At 38.5% G+C, this 24,402-nt stretch overlaps 4 protein-coding genes across 5 annotated transcripts; 3 read left to right on the top strand and 1 right to left on the bottom strand.

Moving 5' to 3' along the window:
* Positions 1–4,294: 4,294 nt before the first annotated feature.
* LOC108572666 (solute carrier family 41 member 1-like) lies at positions 4,295–10,780 on the top strand. Of its 2 annotated transcripts, none has more exons than XM_017934930.1 (9): positions 4,295–4,764; positions 5,923–6,033; positions 6,250–6,513; positions 7,616–7,770; positions 8,261–8,594; positions 8,950–9,244; positions 9,314–9,519; positions 9,622–9,770; positions 9,874–10,780. In XM_017934930.1, the coding sequence occupies exons 3-9, from the start codon at positions 6,252–6,254 to the stop codon at positions 10,048–10,050; spliced, it is 1,578 nt and encodes a 525-aa protein (XP_017790419.1). In that variant the 5' UTR covers positions 4,295–4,764; positions 5,923–6,033; positions 6,250–6,251; the 3' UTR covers positions 10,051–10,780. The 2 variants fall into 2 exon arrangements, with proteins under 2 accessions (XP_017790419.1, XP_017790418.1); XM_017934929.1 differs by having other exon boundaries at positions 7,496–7,770.
* Positions 10,781–15,575: 4,795 nt separating this feature from the next.
* Positions 15,576–16,508, top strand: LOC108572607. Its single transcript, XM_017934864.1, has 4 exons — positions 15,576–15,696; positions 15,803–15,877; positions 16,020–16,187; positions 16,306–16,508. The coding sequence occupies exons 1-4, from the start codon at positions 15,576–15,578 to the stop codon at positions 16,506–16,508; spliced, it is 567 nt and encodes a 188-aa protein (XP_017790353.1).
* Positions 16,509–17,063: 555 nt separating this feature from the next.
* On the bottom strand, positions 17,064–20,113 carry LOC108572606. The gene is made up of 10 exons (XM_017934863.1): positions 19,965–20,113; positions 19,654–19,889; positions 19,457–19,560; positions 19,205–19,363; positions 19,079–19,146; positions 18,815–18,997; positions 18,616–18,749; positions 18,434–18,571; positions 17,349–17,516; positions 17,064–17,266 (listed from the first exon to the last, which is right to left on the bottom strand). Exons 1-10 carry the CDS (start codon positions 20,111–20,113, stop codon positions 17,064–17,066), a joined length of 1,542 nt encoding a protein of 513 aa, XP_017790352.1.
* Positions 20,114–20,519: 406 nt separating this feature from the next.
* On the top strand, positions 20,520–23,623 carry LOC108572605 (protein lin-9 homolog). Its single transcript, XM_017934861.1, has 7 exons — positions 20,520–20,558; positions 21,394–21,733; positions 21,803–22,105; positions 22,181–22,598; positions 22,676–23,025; positions 23,106–23,352; positions 23,432–23,623. The coding sequence occupies exons 1-7, from the start codon at positions 20,540–20,542 to the stop codon at positions 23,621–23,623; spliced, it is 1,869 nt and encodes a 622-aa protein (XP_017790350.1). The 5' UTR covers positions 20,520–20,539.
* The last annotated feature ends 779 nt before the right edge of the window (positions 23,624–24,402 follow it).

The raw sequence follows: 24,402 nt of genomic DNA, 5'->3' as shown, positions 1-24,402 counted from the left end.
TAGCGATCGTGCTGACACGATCGATGGTACAAAAAGAGGGGGGAAAAGAAAAAAGAAAACGAAGAAGAGATGTCGAAGGAGCGAGAATCAAAATATTCGAAGAAAATCAAAATTACGATGTAAGTTCATAGAAGTTCGTTGTTCGTCGATAAATATTATTTGTTAGTCAAGAATAGTTGGATACGTCCGATAATATAGTCTAATAATCATTTACGTCGCCTTTTCATTCTTTTTCACTCATCGTCCCTTTCCAACCACCTATCACACACGATCCTGAATTTTAGCGCATTACAGTTCACGCCAGGCGTGTCCAACACGTGGCCCGGCGGGCTAGAAGCTGCTCTGAACTGCCCTGAATTGCCCCGAGGGGCTAGCGATGCGCACCCACGAAATCGTAAACTTTCAACATATTTACGTGATTTTTAGCGATATTTTTCATGACTCGATCGCACTACAATAAAAAATATAAAAAATAAAGGAAGTTTCGTTAACATATTTCGAGAGTTTCTTAGCTTTCGCATATTATCTTCGTTCAACGTGGCCAAAGGGAGCGAAAAGATTAGACACTTATGCTTTACGCTACTGTCGCGTACGATGATTACGATCGCTAATGAACCACGTTATCAAGTCATTAATCGATCATAATAATCACTGATTCCAATAATTGTACAATCTAGATATTCGGCTGTATCATACAATAGAACACGATACAAATGAAATATTATAAAGAGGAACGTGTATCGCTAGATTTATATTATTATAATTCATTATTTAACCCAAATGATAAGACCGCGAGATATCGTTGGATATCAAAGAAATGGAATTCCAATCGAGAATACGCCCGATAAAGGCTTTGATAAACTACGAGTTTAACAAGGTCAATACGATGATCACTGATGGTGGCAAAAGATCGAACATCGGGAGTTTGCTTGCGTCACGCGAGCGTTACGATTATTTTTCCTTTATCTTAGCTAATTTAACAACGCGACGTTTACTCGAATTGAATCGAATTTATTCGTTGAATTGTACTACATTGCCATGTAGCAGATACATATATATTTTCAACACTCGATTGATTTCTCATTGTTGCAAAGTAACCTCCCCTTATCAGTAGTAAAAGACATTTGCAACAAACAAGCCTCTCGATTGTAGAGGCGATTCGAAGGTCAACAGCGATGTATCTTTTCTCGGGATCGAATTTAAAAAAAAAATACACTCCGATAGAATCGTGTATCTACACGCGCGTGTGTGTGTGTATGTACGCGAATTGAGAATATATTTATATCGATAGAATCGTAAGTAGTGAATCCTTTTAGCCTTCTAGAAAATTCTATTAGGAAAACCAATTTTCTTTGTTCTTTTTCCACACGGTTTTTTCCCGGTCAAAACGCGTACGGCAGCAATACGAATAAATTAGGATTGTTTCACTAGAGAATACTAACGATCCCGCGATATTTTTATTTCCCTTTGTTCGTAAAAGCATCACTCGTTGTTTTCCTCGTTTTAATGTAATTATTTAGCCAAGAATATTGCATCGGACATGATAACGTCTCTGTCAATGCCACGTGTTCGTGTTAAAAATGCACACAATAGGTATACACGTATACCCTGTGCGAAAAAGAAAAAAAGAAAAAGGAAATTACACGCGTAAAACGTTCAGGTTGAGAGTAACACAGATTGAGATCTGAACTAATGAATAAATAAAACGGAAGTCATCTTTGCACGTTAGTTGAGACGAAGAAAAAGTTCATCTGGATAGTGACGTGTACGAGCTACCAGTGTGCGTGAAATGAAACGAAATACGGCAAAGCTTGTGGAAAATCGCTGTTAATCAAGCGGGCGCATGACACGTTTTATAATGCTGATTATACCACTACAAATCGCAGAAGGGATCCTCTTGTTTTACAACCAGCAATAAAGCTGCTATAAAGTTTGTGTTTACATTGTAGTATTCAGATTAGCGAAATGTGTCGAATGTCACAGCGGCTATGAGATTTTATCGTTTATTTCACGCTGGAAGGATATCGGAAGAATAAACTGATTATAACGCCCCGCGCGAGTAACAATTCTCGAATCGGTATCGCGAATCGATTAGTGTGCTCGCTGTATTATTAGCCGTGTCAGTGACGTTTATAAAATCTGTCACATATATATATATATACAGACATTATATCTATACTTCGTTCCGTGCATTCCAACGTCAAATAACATTTTCACAATTGTTGTTTAACGAATAAACAAACGCGATACGGCGTTTAAAACCTGTTTGCCGGCGCACCGATATCATCCCTTTAACAGAAAATGAAATCAACTGTACCCGCCACTGACATATTCGAATGTAAATACCGAGACACAGGCCGTGGTTACACGCGACCTATAACTTCGTGTTGTCGTTTATAGCCGTTGTTCTCGTCAAATTAGTGTTCTGTTGGTGCGCATACCTAACGGGTATGTTAGATCCAACGAAACTCGTTCGAGCGTCGCGTTCCTAGACGTTCCGACGAAATGCGTCTGCATACGTATTAATAGTGATCTCTAAGCGAAACGGCGAGTTGCCACTCACGATTATCAGCGAGCATTATGCTTAACGCGTAAAGTCCGTGTCTTCGTCGTCGTTGTCGTCGCGTTAATTGCATTTTCGATTCTCTTAGTAAATTGACGGAGAATAAAGTTGCACGTTGGTAACGTTGGGTATTTCTGAGTAGCGGATAAAGTCACGCGAGTATCCCGTGGAAAAAGGTAAGGAAAACAATAATAATACTATCTAGTTGGTTTGGTTTAAGTCGGTGACGATCGGATCAATCTCGATTAATATGAAACTGCCTCTATAGAGAGATGACAACAATTCTGCGAATGTTCTCGCGAGCAAATTAACCGAGTCGCTGACAGAGTGACACACTCACACACACACACCTCGATTTATCAGTCTAATATTACTACAAATATCTTTCGCTATTTTACAATTTCCGTTTTCAAATACACTTTGCTGTTTATCGTTCCGTTAACAATTTACCTTGCAATGACGGATCGATAAAACGAATTATGATAATTTTACCCGTGGACTATCTGGCGCACGGTGACGAATGCGAACTATCAAATTTACGAGCTACGTTGCACGGCCAAACGCGTGTCACGTGTTCGTGCTTCCCCGTTGGTGAATCGCGCCTGTGACGTCATCGAAAAGAAGGAAGGTAAATCCTATTCGATCCGCGTAATTGCACGCGTAGCATACCAATTGTTGAGAAATTCCTTCGAAAACGACCGTGTACAGTGCAGCTGACGGATTCACCGTCGTGCAATTGCATTCGAATCGCATGGTGTACCGTAAAATGGAAATGAATGCATCTGGTGGACACAGTGGCGCGAGCGCGACCGGTGCCCATCATCCGATCGATCGAGTAATATTCAATGAACGGTTTCTCGTTCGAATATATATATATATATATGCATATACGTACAGTATGCGAGGGTTCGCGTAATCCATTCTTGCGCCAAATGAAATAAGAAACTTCCCCGTATTACATACCGCTCTTTTTTTATTCTTTTTTTTTCCCCCGCGTTGATGAATCACTTCGCCTCAAGCGTCATTCTGTACGTTACGCGTTTCTCAACAATGAGACAATTAAAAAGAAAAAAGAAGAATTTACAAGAAACGAGGAAAACGTAAGTAGAGAACATCCTCTCGGTAGGATCTGATCGAAGAATATAACAAAAGTGGAATATAACTCGGCTGTTTTGCTCTTTAAATCCCAATCACGCATCGCGCGCATATCGATGCAAATGAAATTTGTGGCGTTAAGCAGCCTCGATTGTTACAAGGATCGATACCTGTTACCGGAAATCGTTAAGAAACATCGTTCTATTTCTTACGATCGTTTGAATCTCGTTAGAGAAAAAACGAAAAAAAAAGAAAAAGGAGAAGAAGAAGAAAAAGAAGGAGGCACGTTTCGATTCCATCCAGGTTTCTTTTTCTCGATTCGTGTCTTTTGCTGGCCGTTCGCACGTTTCACGGTGGATAATGGTCGCGGCTTTGAATCGAAATCCTCGTCACGAACGGGCAGAAACAACGTGGCCAGGATTGCCCGATGAAGATCGCGAAGACGACTTCGATGGTTTCACGATGGAAGGGAATCACAAATGGAAATTCCTCGTGAACGATGTCGCAAATCAATTAGTGATCTACGATCTACAATCTATTTACAATAACCTGCCCCACCATCGTCCGACGAGATAGCGCACGTGCGTATGTCCGGACAGCAACACGTCGCATCTATGCACATGAGCGGCTGAAGTGCCGACAAACGAACTAAGGCTTCTTTTATCAGTCAACCACGACCGCGTGAGGCCCACAGTTGAGTTTGTGCGACGGTGGTGCGTTTACCGTGCGAGACACATCGTGACTTCTTCTTCTTCTTCTTCTTCTTCTCCTTCTTCCACTTCTTGCTCCTCCTCCACCTCCGTTCTTTTTTTCATTCTTTTCCCGCGATATCGGTGAACCTTTGCGTGTACGATCCTCGGCCAACAGTGGACCATTAATCATTGATCTCAGTGTCCTATCGCGAGTCAACGAAAGCGGCATTTCATTTCGATCCACGTAGCAAGGGATCGAGAAGAATCCTATAAGAGATCTCACGCGACTTCAGCAACAAGATCGAACAACCACGAGCCAGAAGTGGCAGGGTTAATCGAATATCAAGGAACAATAAACGCTTTACTAGGAAACGTCGACACGCTGGCGCAAATTCTTCAATACATCGTTACTACGTAAGTATCGGTTCGAGATAAGACTCCTTCTTCACTCGGCGCCTTCTGTTCTTTTCTTTCTTTTTTTTCCGTTGTTTTCTTCATTTTCTTTTTCACGTGTTTTTCTCTTCCCCGTCGTTTTTTAAGAAATATTCAAAACGACGACTAGGCGACATTTTCTTTTTCTTCTTTGAGAAATATACAAAACGGTGACTAAGCGTCGCGTATTACTAGGTTAACCTTGTTTATAACTAATTATTATTTGTTTATGTACATATACGTATGCGCTTATCGACGTTGTTCGGTTATTAGGATAATCACACCGAAAAAGGTGATATCGGTATTGTTATCGGTCGGGTATGTCTCGCATGTGAGAGGAGGGTCTCGTATAAATATAATTAGCTGAAAAGTAATCTCCGTAAACAGATGTGTCGCGTTCAGTTTTCGTTAGTACTGAATAACGTACGCGCTCGAAACATTTCGCTTCCTTTTTTTTTTTTTTTTAGTCGTCGTCGGAAGCGATATTGTTCGGGAGAAGGAAAAGCGACGATCTCGTTACGTAAAAAGAAAACGGAGTAGCGCCGGCTAATGCTCGATTAGTGATTTCACAAGAAAATGCCCTCTAAGTGGATTCACGCGAAATACCGCATAGCTGTTTTCAGCTTTTTTGCACGCGGTGTAATTTAAATCCTGCGACACGTGGGCTCAGATTATTAGTAATACAAGAACTAAGTTCCTCGTGTCGTTAATGATACTATGCTGATCTCGTATATAATGTTTCATGTGCTATCAAAACGTCTAGAGTAAGAGCAACGACATTAAGAGTGTAGCTGAGACTGAGACGCGACCTATCAGTCTTTGAATGCGCACGGCATTATCAGTTAATGAATATCTTCTCTGATCAATAACGGTCATCTATTATTTGTACTCTCGACAATAAGATTAACGGTAGTACAGGGATATAGTACTTGTACTACGATAAGTACCGAAATAATCAAATTCGATCTATAATGGAAAATTAATCAACTGCCTCTCCTCTCTAATCTATCTCGTGTTCTTTCTGTCGTCGTCTTTTTTTTTCTCTCTTTTTCCCTTTCCTTTGATGTAATTTTTAATCGAGAAACACTTGCTCCGTATCGACTCGATATCTGTAGTTGAAAATTCTCTCGTTTCATATAGATCGAGGCTGACGGAAATAGGCAGGTCCGACGTGAAACTGTCACAGGTCGATCCCGGACTCTGCCAATTTCGAAGGGGATACCACAAGATCGTCCGTCAACATCGTACTCGGTATGTGTCACCATCCACGAATTCGATCTATCGAGTATTCTATCGTATACAACATTCTTCTTTTTTTTTTCTTCTTTTTTACCTGCGTGAATTTATTCCGGCTTCGGTAACCAACGACCTTCGAACACCGACGTCGCGTACACGTAATTAACACACACGTGTTCTACCGCTTGGGTGTGTTATCCTTTATCGGATAATCATCGAAAAAAATTACAGGTATGGTCGTTTTTCCGGACTCGTCGATTGAGCCGGCACTGTTGAACGTCACTGATATAAAGTTAAACAACTCCGTGGATCACAATGAGCAATTAGCAAACATGCCGAACGACAGGGGTGTTAAGGATCACGCGTTCACCATACAGCGGGACAATATGTCGAACGGGAAGGATAACTACGCGCTAGATTTCGATTGCATCGAGAAGGGTAACGATAAGAAGGCCGACATCAAAGCGGAACCTGATGTCGTAAAGAAAGTGGCAGGTGAGCAATACCTCGATCTGTCAAATTTACATACCACGGGCCCGTTCTTAATAACTTTACGGCCTTGACATAAAACACCGAAAGGAGAAGAGGAAGAGAAAGAAAAAGAAACGGAAGATTTTCTCCGCTAATTTCTTCCTTCACGCTCGAAACACACGAATGTTACACACGTATGTATGTATATTCACTCCGTTCGAAAGGTCACGAACCGTACGACTTTTATAGATACGCAATTCCCTCCTCGCCGTGAGAACTATACGCGCGGGACTAGAAACCACCGCGTCGCCGCGAGAACATCGTGTTCCGCGCCGACCACGATGATAACGCAAAAGTTCCTTTGTTCCCACTGTGCGATTCTATTAAAACAACCGCGTCGTCCGCCCCCAGACCGGAGTGAATACACCGGGCGAACCGATTCGAACGTAATCTTTACACGAGCACGTCGGACGCATTGATATTAATGGAAATCCGCGGTGCGTTAATTAATCGCGCGACCGCGTATCGACGAAGCGTACGCCGGTCGTACGTCGGCTAAATTATACGTGCGTCATATAACACAGGCGGGAAAATATGAAACGTCGAAGAAATACCGCTGCAAACGACTTACAAATTAAAAAAAAAAGAAAAAGAGAAACATCATTCTAACACGATAACCTTCTTCTTCGTTATTTTCCATCTGCACGTACGTGTACAGCGAGAGGAGGAAACGAGATCGGATTCGCGCGGCAAAGTAGCGAAAAGAGTTCGAGCGACGATCGACGACGGGACTGGTGTGTCGTTCTTCGATTGTTTACGTGACAACCGCGACTTTTTTCTCCTCGATAAAGAGAGAATTAAATGGAAGTGTCTAGTTCCGGCCGATAGGATGATTAACGCGGTTTGATAAAGCGTGATTCGTTCGATGGTGAAATCCCAGTGTTTAGTTAAACGTCGTCGAAACCGTGGCACGGTGGCAATGTGAGATGTATTGATTTCTCGATAGCGGGTCTGAAAAGCCCTAACGGCCAAAAGAACAAAACGGACATGTCACTGCCCTATCTCGGTGCTGGATCACTTTCCAGTGGAAGTTCCATAGTGACGATCTCTTCCGTCGCAAATTCAGATCCTGATCCTTCCTTTGGTAATAACGGGGATGGCTTTGGCAACAGAGCGTACAGAGACGAGAGATGGTATCAGACCACGCTTCAAGTCGCCGTGCCTTTCTTCATCGCTGGAATCGGTACGATCGGGGCGGGACTGGTGCTAGCAGAGGTCAAGGTACGTCGCCGATCATTTCGACACATTTTTAATAATGCGTCGTAAAATAAAAGCGAATCGTTGTGAAACTTGCCTCTCTTTACGTCATCTTGAAAACAGATGAAACCTCGCGATTGTAAATCACGTATTTTTCTTCAAATAACATGTTCGTTTTTCTTATCGATATCGTACTTTAAACCCATTGTCCGTAGATAACGTCGAAACGCATACGAGAGCACGCTTCTCTGTGTTTCGTTTAAAAATAATTGTATAACGATATATTCGTAGCAACGCGGTCTGTAATCTCGAGAATCTTTTACAGAAATATATCTCTGCTCTCCACCTTCCTTTTGCATCTTTAACGCAACTCCACGCTTAACGATCCAAGATTTTATCGGTTTCTACTAATGTAGAAATTCTTGTGCATTCCGTTCGTAAGAATCGCCGGAGGAAACACACGGAGACCGGTGTTGGGACCGTCTCTTTAATTAAACGTCCTCTCTGTTTTTAGGACTGGCCAGTGTTTCGCGCGGTTTCTCAATTATTCATTCTGGTGCCCTCGCTGTTAGGGCTGAAAGGCAATCTCGACATGTGCCTGGCCTCGCGCTTGTGCACGCAAGCGAACCTTGGCAACATGCACGGCTGTCGCGAGATCACGAAGATGATCATCGGGAACATAGCGCTGGTGCAGATACAGGCGATCGTCGCGGCTCTTCTGGTGTCGATTTTCGCCGTGGTTGTGGACGCAATCGCGGAAGGCAGCGCGTACACCTTCAAATGGGAAAATTGTCTGTTATTAGCCACTGCCGGCGTTTGCACCGCCACGAGTTCTTGCTTCATTCTAGGTAAAATCATTATCATCGATCACTCGCTGTACTACAAATTGAATATCGGTGTAACGCGCTGGTTCTTCTTCTCGGGTTAGCATCGGACTACCCCAATTGAATATTATTCACAATCTTTCTTCGAGAGCGGCAAGTAGCAGACAGAAATAGACATTCTTGCCTACGTCGAGTCCGCGATTTTGTATTGCTAATGTGTCATTGAAGCACGTTCTTAGATACAGCGATAAAAAGCTAATTCATGCTTAACACGTTAATTCTCCTTCTTGTTTTGATTCTTTTCCTTTTTATCTTACTATGCTGTGACGAGCGATGCATATCGTGTACGGTGTGTTTATAAAATGTTCTCTTCTAACAGATTTCGTAATGATCGCCGTTATTATGATCTCGTACCGGTGCAAGATGAATCCGGACAATTTGGCGACACCTTTGGCCGCCTCTTTCGGAGACGTCGTGTCAATTAGCGTGCTATCAACGATCGCGTCCGCGCTATTCCACAGAATGAGACTGGAAACGTGGCTGTTGTACATCATACTTGGTTGTTACTTCTTAATTTTACCGTTCTGGATCTACGTGGTTCTCAAGAATAAATACACCAGGAACGTGTTAACTTCCGGATGGGTTCCAGTTTTGTCCGCTCTCTTCATCAGCGGGTTCGTATTATTTGTCCCTGTGCATTTGATCCTGAAAGATGAATCATATTGATTTACGTTTGAATTTAGATTCGGAGGTTTGGTGCTTGATCGAGTGGTCGACTCGTTCCACGGTTTCGTGATCTTCCAGCCTATCATAAACGGAATCGGTGGTAATTTAGTATCGGTCCAAGCATCTCGAATCTCAACGACGTTGCATCAGACGACGATTATGGGGATTTTACCGCCGCATTCGAAAATACTCGTCGCTCCGTGGACGGCGTTGTTTAAAGGCAGTAAGTGATGCAAGAACGACTAAATGTTACCACCTGTTACACACTTTACCGGCAATTGCACAATTCCCTGTACTAACTGTTGCCCGTCTTGGTTCGCTCTAGCGCCGTACGCGAAAACCTCCAGAATACTCATTTGCATGGCGATCGTAGGCGAGTTGATCTTCATTTTCCTCGCCGATTACATCAAGCACGGAGTATCGACTGTACAGGTATACTTCGTAGTCTCTTACATCGTGGTAGCGGTTCTTCAAGTGAGTATAATACGCCCCGGCGAACATTCGATGCCTCTCCGGTATTGAAAAAGTGAAAGGTTTGGTACGGTGTGGAAAAATATGCGAATTTTTCGTTTCGTAGGTATTACTGCTGCTCTACGTGGCTCATATCATTATACACGCTATGTGGCGGTACAAAATCGACCCGGATAATTCGGCGATACCGTATTTAACGGCGCTCGGCGACCTTTCCGGCACGATATTCCTAGCCGCGGCTTTCTGGTTCCTCGCGAGTATACACAAAGAGTACCAAAAGTAACGATAAATCACGCAATAGACAAATTGCGCATCGATGTTTATCCCTGGAAAGTGTCGCGCATGATTTTAAGCGACGTTAAATCGATGTAACGGCTGTTAGAAAGAGAGAGAGAGAGAAAGGAAGGAAGGAAGAGGCGAAAGAAGATGGAGATTAATTAAGAAGAGATCCGATTGATCTGAAACTGGCAAGAGAGAGAGAGAGAGAGAGAGAGAGAGCGGGATTGCTTTTTTCCTTCGTTAAGGGAACATCTTAATGGTACGTTAGCTGCGTTAATTAGTTGTCACATAGATCGAACATGGTAGATTGAGAAAATGTGTCACCGTTCTTGAATTAGGAATACTGATAGATAGAACAAAATACAATGACATTGATTCTAACGTAACTAGATCGAGCAATGCGCTCTGTCATGATGTAATTTATTATGATCTAATGATCGTGCAGTCGTAATTACGCAAAACGCGGGTGAAAAAAAAACGCACTGTGAGAATGAACGTGATGGCTGACGATTGATTAGAGCCGCGAGATGTGTTATCACGTTTTTTTATTAAATCTTTTTTTCTCTTAATTATACCCAATCGTATGTAGCAGCAGCAAGCTTTCAGAGTATTTTAATGTAGAGCAAATATGTTTTTTGCGCGTTCTACACTTCCAATGGAATCTTAAGAAACGTAAGCAGAAGACCTAGTCAGTATTTTAACACTGATTAATAATTGTATTATAGAACGATTATGTGTAATAGCCAAATGAAATCATTTGTACAATAGTACGTATATCTTTTTTAAACTGTAGAAGTTGTATCTGTAATTCAGAGTAATCTAAATTAGATGCTAATTGTAGATAGAATGAACTTTGAGATGTTTTATCACTGCTAGGAATTTCAATTGAATTTTTTTTATTGCAATAGAACAAACGGAATAGTAGATTTTTAGCATTAGGTACATTGCTACCAAGTTTCTCCTACAGCCATAAAACAGTAGTAATATTAACATGGTAGTACTTGAAACTTTTCTTAAATTATATATATACATATATGTATATGTATATGCATTACATCTTGCAAAAACACCAATGTTGATTGCTCTTGTAATTAGTACAATTTGTACATACGTTACCTAAAGCAATTTAGATGAAGTGAATTAAATGAATGAATTTTTGTCGTTAAAATAAATGATGCTAAATGAAGTATTGCTTTTAGTTCCTCAGAAAGTATTGTATCTACTAAATGATAATGAACTACTTTACATAGCGACCTGTGATTTAGAGTGATACCACATGTGAGAAATATATGTGAACAATTGTATTCTTTAAATAATAAATGAAATTATAACGTATGCTTCTCGTGAAAGTCGATTAATATTTCATAGCTATTGTTACAGCGTGTTGCATTATCTTCGCAATGTTTTGGCTAACTGTAGGTAATAGAAGATGTTCTTTACGTATTGCTAAGTACATTTCACAATGGTTGATAAAATTTGTAAATAATATTACAACTAATGAACAGTCTTTCTGTAGAAAGTGAAATATGATACGACAACCTATAAAGCTAACCTACTCAACTCTACAGTAGTCATAGATATTTAAGAATTGCAACATCACATTTAGTTATTATACACTTTAACATAACATTCCAAACAGCACTTTATATACTGTTTAACGAATAGAAACGTGGCTTTTGTAACATGTCACATTCTTTGTTACTAAAACTGAAGTCTTCATTAAACAACGAATTACACACTTGCTTAAGGTTATGTTTATTTCATGAAATTTCGACGTGATTATACAAAGTAAATTAGAATATCGTATGCCAATTATTACGCAACAACGACCCAAGCTAGTAAACAGATATTTTTAAAGTCAAATTCTTCAGCACTGTCTACACAATGTATACTATACACCGCCATTACACAGAAACAAAAAAGGGCGCGAATTTGGCACTTTTGCGAACGCAATATAAATTCCATTTCTAGTAATCACAGTTATTTCATTCACATGTACATTCAATAATCTAATATCAGCAATCGTTAGGCTCTTCAGAAAGTTGATATAAATATAAAATCCATAGAAATATCTTAACCAAAGACCTGACATAGTTCTCCAAAACGATCGTACTAAAATTGCCAAATTCAACGTTTAACTATTAATAAACTAGAAATATCTCAAATTTGTACAATTATACATACAACAAATTCCTAAAAATTGACTTATCTTTCAAACATAATCTGAAACGTCACAAAATACCAAGGCGCCATTCGACGCCTGCGTAAGAAAATTCCGAAATTCGAACGAACTCGTGATTACTTCTAACAACATTAACTCGTTCCGTCCGCAAACGTGCCTGACAATAAAGAATACGACAATTTATTCCACAAAAATAACAATTTCCTACCTTTTTGACGACTTCATAGCGGCAGCAAGAGGACCGTGTGCGTAACCCGCCAAAAAGAACACGTCCGTGCGCATCCAACGGAGCGCAGCTATTGGTCATCCTCGAGCGCGGTACCTTCAAAACCGTATAAAAGATAGTTGCATCGCGTTCACCGAAATGAAAGTTCTACCGTGTCCCCGTGCGAGTCCTTACGAACCTTCGCAACCTGGTCTCTACAGGTGGGGTACATAACAAGAAGGGGGATGCTGGAACTCACGCGCGACATTCTCCCGAGACATTTAAACTGGAACAGTTCCTGGTCGTGTCCAGAAGACGCTACACCGATTCCTTTCAGGAAGGCCACGTCGGAATTTTTGTTTTCGCGCGAGTGTACGCCAAGTGAATAAACGACGCAACGTACCGGAACGTAACTAAAGCGTCAGTGGTTGAAATATTCACCCAGTGTTATATGCGATGATTACGGTGAGTGAAACGACGATCGTTGATATTTTACAAAATAGCTTCTTTCATCGTCCTTTTTTCTTTTTTTTTCAATTCTTCATATCACATTTTCGTTCGCAAGCATCGGAACTCGCGACCGGTTACAACTAAAAATAAGAAATAAAATTGCGTATTATCGCAGCAAGTGCGTATATACGACTTCACAGAATTCTTGCGTACAATAAAACCAAGGTTGTACGCTTATACCGTTTCTACATTTAATTGGACGCGACACTTGACTGGGTTAATTGCTAGAATGTTACTTCGACGATGATTTTTCCATAGATGACATAACATCGGTGTACATTGTCAAGATTTTTCTCCGTTAATATTAATCACTTTCGTTCGCGTGATTCAACACCGGTGCAATTATCTAACATGCATGTTTACGCGCAACAGGTATACTTTCTAGAAGCGAATTTCTTCTCTTTTAAAAGGAGAACGATTATCGTTGCTCAGTTAGATTCGGTGGAAATCGTTCTAGACTTTCTTTCTCTCGCAAGTTTTTTTCTCTCTCCGATGCAACTGGTTTTTCCTTTATTCGGCGGTGCAACGAAGACATTCGATGGGAAACGTTTCACAAACAAAGACCTTCCGTAACGACAGAAAAAAAGGTCCGTATGTAAACGGTGAAAGAATTTTCCATCGTACGCTATTTCGCATTTTCGCTTCGCTACCTTACAATTGGCGCAGAATTAACAGGAGCCACCTCTACTTGGCGAGTGAAGGTGAGCGGAAAGGAAGGCGAAAGGGTGGTTTGACACGCACTGTCGAACACGCGAATATCTTTAGCCGTTGCTATCTTGGATACAATAACGCTCTTGTCAAGCACAAGTGCACTCTTTCTGTGTGTAGGGTAATGAAAATCTACGATCCAGTTTCAATCGCGGCATGGATACACGTTACGTATTAAATCAGCATACACATTCACAATCAATACGCTTCTGTATTGATATTTCACTGGCAACTCGATGGTTTCTTAACCGTTCAATCGAGCTGCATTCCGTTCAAATCGAGAGTAAACACTGTAAATTGACATCGTTTCTTTTCCTTTCTGACATCCATCTGACGATGTACTGATTAAAAATGTCACGACACCCTGTACTGCTGTTCGTAAACGAGTAAAATCGAGAGTAAACACTGCGAACTGACATCGTTTTTTATTTACACCCATCTGACGACAAGATCGTGAAAAACAACCACGTGATACTCTATACTGTTTTTCATAAATCGATAAAACGGAATTGCATTCCGTTAAAATCCAGAGTAAATATTGTAAATTGACATCATTTTTTATTTACATTCATCCCATGATGAGCTCGTTAAAAACAACGGCACGATACTCTATACCGTTTTTCACAAATCGGTAAAATGGAATTGCATTCGGTTCAAATCCAGAGTAAACACCGTAAATTGACATACTATTGTTTACATTTATCTAATAACGAGCTTCGTCGAAAACGACGACACGACACGACTCAATCGAAAAACCGTGAACACGCGGAATTCGCTCCGAAGAAGAGGATAATCGTTGGTAAATTGGCGAACGACAAAAGGATCCCCGAAACAAGGAAAAGAGAGCGGCGTTTCGCGTAAATTATGAACAAGCATTTGGACGTTTACTTTCTACAAACGTTCCTATTCGAATGCACAACAGAATGGCGAAATCGCGAATAGATATCTATGTAATCCCTCGCAAGACGCGCGCCGTTGCGAGTCATGTATGAGCGAACCAATTCACAGTCATCTATTGCGTACATCTGCAGAACACACATAGACACTCCTGGTTACACGTGTATTTACACCTGAGCACACAGCGAAGAAAAAGTTACACGGATACGTGTCCGAGGATGTTGCCTCTATACTGAACGCTTTCGGATTTGCTTTTAAACTCGTTTCATGTATGGAGGGTATATCCGTGTCGAAGGATAATTGTTTGTTTCAGTGGACATTGCACCACGTGATTGTTGGTCTGGTAACCACCCGATCTGCTTGTCTAACAGTTTGCCTAATACTGGCCTCGGATGATGTATATCCGAAAGATGATGATACACGACGACGACGAGAGACTGCAAACAAATCACTACCTCGGGAGAGACTCCACTTACGTCGTTATCTTCTACATATCCGTAATGAGATACGCTCGGAGCATGTCAGCCACCACAGGCCGTGATCAACGTTTATACCTAGCAGATTATCTCTGGCCTGTGTATTAGGCAGCTCGGGAGCAGGCCAGCAATTCATTTTTTCAGTCAGATAAAGGAATTCGCGATCCCGCGGTTCCGTTTCACTCACAGCAGGACCAACTTCGTCCCGATGGCGTCATCGTTTCGTGAATGCCGGTTCTACGCTTCGGGTTTCGTTCGTTTTCGGCCCATCCGGCTTGGTTGGTAGAACGTAGAGAAATATTAGCCTGTCCGAGGTACCTTGACCCGGTTTTATGGGTATAGTTATAAGGAAGGACACTATGGTAAAAGTGAAATGTCGATCCTTCGGAATGTGTATCACGCCTCCTCCTCCTCCTCCTTCATCACCCTATTCTGCGTGAAGAATAAGAACCCGCGCAGATGTGTAATTTAATTCTTTTTGAAAATTCGTCCTTTGTTTAAATTTCGTCCCGGAAACGACACGTGGTAAACGTGGAGAATTTTAATTACAGATGAAAGTGGCGGCGATCCTCTTAGTTGCGGTGACAGCAACTGGTGCTTTGCCCCTGTCGAAAGTGCACGTGAAATTTATATCCCCTCCGCATATTTATGAGCACGGTATTACGACAGACGGTTAGTCCATAAATGTAATTACACGGCGTATCGTTAGAAAAGAGAGAGAGAGAGAAAAAAGAATCGTTGCATTAACCGCGATGTTAAATTAATTCTTATCTGTCAGGAGATCGGACGATCGACCAGAGATCTTACGTCTCTATTGGGAGAAGAAGCACAACAGGAAATCCCCGTGAATTTGGTACGATGATGTTTCAACTATGATAAACACACAGGGGCAAAATACATAATGGCCTGGCTGTAATGCAATTGAAATATTCGTTAATTATGAAATAATATTGATGTTATTTTATATACACCCTGTTATCTATGCTTGTTCACAGGACAACGTTTACGCAATACAGGTAACGCTGCACCGGTGCACATTAAACCGGAAAACGCCGAAGCACTATGGCCGGTAGGAGTTTTCATTCCGCCGATAGATATCAATGATCTCGGTTATAGTTCGCAAGAATCGAGACATGCGACACCTGACTTTACCAATGGTCTCGGTGAGTAAATATTATTTGACACGCAAGAGTAGATCAGGAGAATTCAAGGATATTATTATACGTGCACGTATGTATGAAACGAGAAACGTTTGTTTGTACGTTTGATAATATATTTCAGAATATCACGACCCGTATTTATTAACTGGCGAGAAAGCAATGCTGGCAGTAAAATATCTTTATAGCCAAGGCGAACTGTTTTTCGACGATATTCCACACGAGAGAGCGCTTCTGCGAAATCAGGAAGAAAGAAGACGAAACGGCCTCCACGACCATATATTGCATAGTTTAAGAACTATCTCTCCGTTCGCTAGGAAAGCTTGACTTACAATTAGAGGAATTTATTAACGATAATGTTATTTATTTATAAATGGGCTAATTGATCGTCGTATTATCTATGATAAAGGAAAAGTGATCGAACTTAACTACTATCTCTGATATGAAAGGAAATTTATATTACTCCGTTTACTGTATAGTTGTTAAATTAATTTTGCTTCTTATTTAAACAAAATTTTGGCAGATAACTGAACAAATAGATTTTTCTACACACAGTCTCGCGAATCCGTGATGTACACAAATTGTCGTGTGCGTCGTTAATGTTTATACAATAAAACATTGTACCGATTTTCTGTACAACGTTGTACAAAGATTTATTATACGAAATGTGTATACCTCAGTTTCTTGTGATTATCATACATAGGATAGAAAGTTATAAATAAAATTAGCGTATATTTTTTACAGACTTTTTGGGTAATTCGTTTAAGATTAACGACAAATTGATACTTTACTGGCTACACTTGGAGATTAAACATATCATATACAGATACGAGGAACTTTTTATACAACAATATACATTTGAAATTTTGTCACTGATATTGCTCAAACAAACCACCGAAGTAAAACGCAAAACATTGTAAAGATCAATCCGTTGGAGATTGCCGGTCTGGTTGATCCGTTGCATAAATCTCCCAAACAAAGGCACATGTAAACCTTTTTATAATTCCACACGGTATACGCGCATCTTTCTTCACCGTCGTCGGGTCCACGTTGAAAACAAAGCCTTTGAGTGGCGGTACCATATTCTGTAGGAAAGAATATCGTTTTTTTTTTTTTCTTTATAAAACAATTCTGTAGAAATTCGTGTTTTTTGTATCGAATTCTTACCATTGTTCAAACCGTGCCGTTCAATTATTTTGCCGCACCAACCAGACGCGCATGGAACAGCGTCGACACCTTTTTCCATTTCAATAGCCGTCGAGTTCATAGTGAAAGGATCCTTGCACGATCCTAAATCTCCCCTTGATCTACAATTCACACATCTCCGGAGAAGTCCTAAAAGGGAGCACCGATAAATTACACTTCTACTGGTGTTTGTGCGCAATCCATCAGTAGTGTTGTGATTATACCAACGTGAAACGTTCGTTTCGTCAGAATCACCTTCGAGATATCGTAAATACCATTTGCAATTAAGGAAAAAAGAATAACACTACACTCGGCGAAAAGGATGCGCTATCCGGTATGTAGTGAAAGTATGACATTGTCCACACAATGTGTATACACCTGTATATAGATGCAATCTGTAAGATGAAACTTACCGGTTGCGCTCTGAAGTAGAACCAGGCAAACAATCGTCACCACGAGTATTCTTGTCCTTAAACTCATCCTATCGTTACTCCGTGTACAATTACATGTAATTTTAATTAATAGTTTTTTTACAATTGAACTGGCACACGGGGACGGGAACGATCAAACTCAGCCATTTTGAAACTAAACTATGACTATAGGAAACGGACACGTACTCCATGCAGTTATCCCTACCACTGGCTCCTTTCACTTGGCTACCTTTAAGGTCATCGCCTGTTTAAGAAGATACCATAGAAGAAATCTTTCGAAGAAAGAGGATAAACTCGGTCGGTAAACATGCTGTGCTATTAATATATTTCGATAAGAAAATAAAATACTTCGTGATCCGGTGATATTTTGAGAGACAAACTTCAGTCGATAAATGGGGCAGTTTCTTCATCTTCCTCGATTGTGTTATCTTTTGGTGCAGCTATGTGAAATTTCTGTTTATTTCTGCACGTGTAAACTAAACCACTGCAGTAGCAAAACGAACAAAATACGAATATGAATCCCAGATATCCCAAGTGACGTAAAAATTCTATTAAAAGAACAATAATTAATTAAACCTTACTTGTTAACGTTATTCTATGTAATCAACGTTATGACTCACTTAATAAAAATCTCACCTTGCGTGAGTAGTCTAGCTTTAAGAATAACGATAACTTTTAATTGCATCATGCCTATATTATCGATGTAGCACGTGTAGTTCCCTTCCTCGTGAGCCGAAACATCTGATACGTGTATACAGTGAAGAATGGGAAACACTGTAAAGCACGATGTCTAATTTATCTACTCAAAGTACATATACCTATTAGATAAAGCAATCCAAACGCGTCCACTATCACGCGAGCCTCTGGATCCAATTTGCGAAAAGATCGACGGACTCCCTTTTCCAATGTAATCGAATCCTTCTTCCACGACACTTGCGTATCCTTGGTTGACCTATAATGTTTACATTTTTTCTTTTCTTTTCACGTATTTGATACATAACCAAAAAATTAAATTACTCTGGACAAATGACGGTAAGATAAGCGCCCTCTGCAAGTACAAATCGTTTAACGTATTTAAACTTTCCACTCTTTTTCTTCTTCACGCGAGGACATTTTTTGCATGGTTCCTTCAAGATATACTCCGGCAAATGACGCACTGCTGTACTGATAGCAGGAAATTCTTCTTCGAGTAAAATTGATCTTCCACGAAATACGGTAATTATGAGAACATGTATTTTCGTGTAATTTAGTGTAAAAAAAAAAAAAAATTCATTTGCTTACTTGCAGGGTAGTGATGGAGATTTTCGAAAAAATTTAACTATAGATGAGTCACTCTTGTTGGCAATCGTCTATAATGATACAACGACTTTAATCGGTGTTTTAAATCTTGTAACACGTGTTTCTTACCATATTTACGTGCCGTTTTAATCGACAATTTCCTAAACTCGTCTTATAACCTCGATTACGTACACAATGTTCGCACAGGCTCCAAGGCGCCCATTCAGAAATCACCTGTAGCGTTATTCCAACCTCTCGAATTTCAGCTAACTCAGACATTTGTGAAACCTAATGCAAACCACATTCGATACATAAACACGAAGGGCCAACATTTGATGAATGTTTCACACGAATCTAGAGTAAAATGAATAACGATCGTACGGCAAATCGTGTGGTAACCGATGCCAAATATACTTCGCGATATTTCTCCCATTCAGTTAGATTCCCTTGTTCCGTATAGAGGACTCCGTGTTCTTTGAAAACTGCTATTATAAAAGAACTTTTATTCGATTAAATATGTAATATTTAGATGTTTATTATATTTTAAATAATTTGTTAATTTTAATTAAAAGTATTACGCTCGATTCTATAGTTGAATTTATTTTCAGCCTCTTGCCCTTCCGCGCCATGACACAAATAAATGCCAGCGTCTGTCACCGCAAAATCTTTTACTACTAAAGAAAGATCCGGGGTAGTGTAAATTCTATTATACGAGATGTTGTTATCCATTCCTAATTCAATCTCTTTCTCAACATTCTCTCTGTAGCGATCTTGGTAATACCAAATTTTCGTTTCTCCCTCCTTTTTCTCGTTACTGTCTTATAAAGTAAATGTAACGATAAAAGTTTTTGTTTCTTTCTTTTCATTAATAAAGTAATACACTTCATACCAAAACCGACATTCCATCACAACGATCGTGTCGACCTCAGCGCCAATAAGTAAATACTCGTCGTTTTCTTCGGACGTTATTAATCGTTCCTTGTTCCTACAATATTTAGTAGGAGCTACAGACTGATCGATCGAGATAAGATTATCCATGCTAACTGATGAAATCATTAATAACCAAAGAAAGTTTATTTGCAGCATGTTGGGTTAGAATTGACATTAAAATAATATTGCAGAATTCAGAGTGTAATATAATTCAATAATGATATGTGTACTATTGTAGAAATGGCAGTACAGATGTATCTACAGATATAGAATTTGATTATGTCTAATTTATTAATTCTATACGATGTGAAATCTTTTAAATTCTTTTGTATTTTTTTTTAGATTTATTGTACAACATGTTGCGCTCAGTTTAGTGTAAATTTAAAAATTTCACTAAGCCTGTTTCCTTATTCAAAGGTATTCCTTATCCAATCAGAGCGCTTGGAACGGTGGAAAAGAACCACTAACGAAATTCACCGCGAAGCGGGCGAGCTCGAAGGAAACACATACCCATGATGCATCATTGATAGCAACATGGCGGAGATTATTGAAAGTGAGTAAAAGTTAACTTATTCTTGATAAAATTAATATAACAAGGGCTAATTAAAAACAAAAAATATTTGCATGAAAGCAAGAAAAGTTTTAAATTTTACTCTATCAATATATAAGATCTTTTCATAGGATGTTTATGGACTTACAGTTGGTGTTTTAATTGCGCTCGGAAAGGTCTGGTTTAAAATTTCAAAAATGACCAATACACAATTCAAGCGGGACAATGTAGACTTTTACCGTTTAAGATTTCATTTACTAAATGATACTTTAGATACAAAAACTTGACAATACACTTTATAATTTTCATAATATCACCTATTCTATAACTTTTCTTCTAATGTAATAAGTGCACATACTGTTTACGGAACTACGTACAAGTTTGGTTATGTCGGTGACTGAGAGCAGAATGATTTTCTCGTTTCTTTTTGACGCCTCAATTTAAACAACTTTTTAATGATAGAATTTGAAAAAGAGTGAAACAAGTATATTTCATATTTATAAATAAATGACTATGCCCAACATTGCTAGCAATTTTATGCATCAATTTTTTGTAAGTTATAAATCTTCAAAAATTTATACTATGAAATGGTAATTTCAAACCTCTTGGAAACGGCATAAAATTAAATTTTCTTAAAAAGTAGTTTTTATGATAACAATTAATTAGACCTTTCTGTATGTAGGTAATAATAATGGATATACTACTCAAATGTATTGAGACTTTTTTTTAATCGTAGCAAGATGAGCGTAATCAGAAACAGATGTAATGAAAGCCTAATATTAATTAAATATATAAATGTATTTCATCACCTAATACATAAATAATCTTTTAATCTTAGGTGAATCAGCTGAGACACTATTATCTATGAAAAATGGAGGATATCCAGCGGTTGATGAAATTAAAACTGAAATAATTGATGATGATACAATGGATATGGATGAACAACATATTTCAAATAATTCAACAGATTCACATATGGATACAGAAGAATCTGATCCAATTCCTGAGCTTGGTCCTGCAGCTTTAGGGCTACAAAGAGTAGGTGCTCAACCACCACCAAAACCAAATCCTCCTAGCCAACCTGTTCAAGTTTTAAATCGGAGAGGAATGCCAGCAAGAATCAGAAAGAAAAATAAATTATTTTATGATGATATATTAGTTAATCATCCTCATCATAGGTAAATCTTAAATATAATAAACAGAGATTAATTTAGGATCTATACATATATTAATTTGTCTATTTTCAGGATCAAAAAAGATCCATCACATCCAGATGCAAAACAATCTCCTAAAAAAGTACCTAGACCATCTCCTGCAAAAAAGCAAAATAGAATAACTAATGAGCCAAGAAAAAATAATATGTTAAGTCAACCTTTATCATCTTCAATGACTCCAATTAAACAAGAGAAAGAACCTGATAAACCAATGCAACCATCATCACCGGATCGTAAAATTGGACAAAAGATTGGTATGAGATTAAGAAATTTATTGAAATTACCAAAAGCACACAAGTGGGTTTGTTACGAGTGGTTTTATAGTAACATTGATAAGTATGTATGAAAAATGTGAATTCATATATATACAATTTAATACAATATAATTTAAATTTTATTTCTTTTACACAGGACCCTTTTTGAAGGTGATAATGATTTTATGATTTGCTTGAAAGAATCGTTTCCACAATTAAAAACTCGGAAATTAACACGTGTTGAGTGGTGCAAAATAAGAAGAATGATGGGTAAACCACGAAGGTGTTCACAATCATTTTTTGAGGAAGAAAGACGAGAATTAGAAAGAAAAAGACAAAAAATTCGAATGCTACAGCAAAGAAAAACTGCAGATATTAATAGTTTCAAGGATTTACCACCAGAAATACCATTACAATTGGTAATAGGTACCAAAGTTACAGCAAGACTGAGAAAACCACAAGATGGATTATTTACTGGAAGTATTGATGCTGTGGATACTAGTAATAACACTTATAGAATTACATTTGAACGCGCCGGACTTGGAACACATAGTGTCCCAGATTATGAAGTATTGGTGTGTATACACTCGTTTTACAGTAGAGAAAGTTATTTACAACGCTGTATTACTAAATATTTATTTATAATTTTCAGTCAAATGAACCACCAGAAACAATAAGTGTTGCCTCATTTGCACAAAAGTTTAGACCACGACATGTACAATATGTACCATCTCCACCATATGCAATGAAATTAATGTCTCCGCGGCTAAACAGCGATCCTTTAATATCTAACGCTTCTGTATCTTTACCAAAGAAATCTCATATCGGTGGAACAATGAATGGTTATCCCATAAAATTGCTAGAATTCATGGTTAAAGTAACTAAAATATTAGCCGCTAAAAAAGTTAAAATAAAAAAATTGAAAGAGATGAACAGTGAGGCAGAAAAAAGACGATCATTCGGGGAACCACTTCCACCGGATTTTGAAAGAAGATATGCAGGGTATTTGAGTACTGTACTGACAATATATATTACATTTAATGTCTTTCATTGTTTTTTACACGTATTTGTATTCATTTTAGGATTGTAGTTGAACTAGACAAAATGAATACTGCTCTTCAAGATTTTCTTAATGACGTTCAGGAACTGTGTCAAGAAATGGCTCCTGAACCTAGTGTAGCAGCCATGTTAGCTCCTTCACATCTTCGTGAAAAATGTAGGCAGGAAGCAGCAGATATTGTTTCAAGAAATAATATCATCAATGATAAGGAACCTGGTAAAATGACTCAGTTAGTAACAGATTTAACAGCTCTAATGCTTCAAGTAAAGGTAATTTGAAACCATATCTTTAATATCAATATTATTTTCTTGATATCTTAATGCCGGACAATGTTTTTTTATATTTTAGAGTTTATCTGATTCGGATCGCAACGCATATGAATTGAAAGTATTACAAGGTACTATGGAACAAATACGTTCGAAATTAAGTCCTCAAAATCAACAAGTTTTTCAAAATTGTGTCGAAATACACATGCAACATATACAATTAGGTCTTGGGCAAAGAGGTGCTTTAACACCATTTATGGCTCAATGGGCTTAGCAAATATGAAAGTAATCTTTACTGTTGCTTTCAAAAAATGTACAATATTGACATAGATGTAGATCATAATACCTTAATATTTTATAAGAAAATCCAACTTTATTTTATTATCTTTTTGTATAGGGCATATCATCATTAAGGAATATCTATATTATTAGGATGCAAACGTGTGTTCTGTACATACAATAATTTTAAAGTTGTTTTTTAAGTCACATCCTATAAATAATTTTCAGAATATAATAATGTGCTGTGCTGTTAATTGCATTAAACGTTTAAAGATGTTCATGTTTAAAAGATTTACATGTCACCTTTGCGATTTATACACAATAAGAAATTAAATATCTATAAATTACTAAATCAAAGTTAAATTAACATGGCTATTGTAAATAAAGCGTGCGTTTTGCAGTGGCAGCTTTCATAAACTTTATACAGATTTCTCATATCTCTGTAAATTAGATATATGCACAAACATTGCATAGTTAATTGTAAATACACTATAAATGATGAAAAATATGAAATTTTTACTTTTATTTTACTCACATTAACCAACAGCTTTTTTTTCTTTATCGCTATCGCATGTTTTAGTTCAAAAAGTTACGAAACGATTAATATGATATACGATAATTTATTTAAAGTATGTATGTCAATGATTTTCTTCTCGCAAAAGTTACCAACACATTAAATTAAGAAAATTACTCAAAACTTGGCTTATTCCAAACATTAGGTTGTCATTATAAATATATTTGTATGAATGTTATACTCATTGTTTCATGCACACT

This window comes from Habropoda laboriosa, unplaced genomic scaffold (assembly GCF_001263275.1).
Source record: "Habropoda laboriosa isolate 0110345459 unplaced genomic scaffold, ASM126327v1 scaffold22, whole genome shotgun sequence".
Classification (NCBI taxonomy): Eukaryota; Metazoa; Arthropoda; class Insecta; order Hymenoptera; family Apidae; genus Habropoda; species Habropoda laboriosa.
The sequence above is the reverse complement of the archived record's forward strand: the minus strand, read 5'-3'. Positions and strand labels throughout refer to the sequence as shown.

Coding starts and splice junctions, on each gene's coding strand:
- LOC108572607 (XM_017934864.1), top strand. CDS start 15,576: ATGAAAGTGGCGGCGATCCTCTTAGTTGCGGTGACAGCAACTGGTGCT. Junction 15,697..15,802: donor GCACGGTATTACGACAGACG/GTTAGTCCATAA, acceptor CTTATCTGTCAG/GAGATCGGACGATCGACCAG. Junction 16,188..16,305: donor TGACTTTACCAATGGTCTCG/GTGAGTAAATAT, acceptor AATATATTTCAG/AATATCACGACCCGTATTTA.
- LOC108572666 (XM_017934929.1), top strand. CDS start 6,252: ATGGTCGTTTTTCCGGACTCGTCGATTGAGCCGGCACTGTTGAACGTC. Junction 6,514..7,495: donor TGTCGTAAAGAAAGTGGCAG/GTGAGCAATACC, acceptor ATTTCTCGATAG/CGGGTCTGAAAAGCCCTAAC. Junction 8,595..8,949: donor GAGTTCTTGCTTCATTCTAG/GTAAAATCATTA, acceptor CTCTTCTAACAG/ATTTCGTAATGATCGCCGTT.
- LOC108572605 (XM_017934861.1), top strand. Junction 22,106..22,180: donor TTTTATAGTAACATTGATAA/GTATGTATGAAA, acceptor TCTTTTACACAG/GACCCTTTTTGAAGGTGATA. Junction 23,353..23,431: donor CTCTAATGCTTCAAGTAAAG/GTAATTTGAAAC, acceptor TTTATATTTTAG/AGTTTATCTGATTCGGATCG.
- LOC108572606 (XM_017934863.1), bottom strand. CDS start 20,113: ATGGATAATCTTATCTCGATCGATCAGTCTGTAGCTCCTACTAAATAT. Junction 18,750..18,814: donor CTTACCGTCATTTGTCCAGA/GTAATTTAATTT, acceptor TAAACATTATAG/GTCAACCAAGGATACGCAAG. Junction 18,572..18,615: donor TGGATTGCTTTATCTAATAG/GTATATGTACTT, acceptor CGTGCTTTACAG/TGTTTCCCATTCTTCACTGT.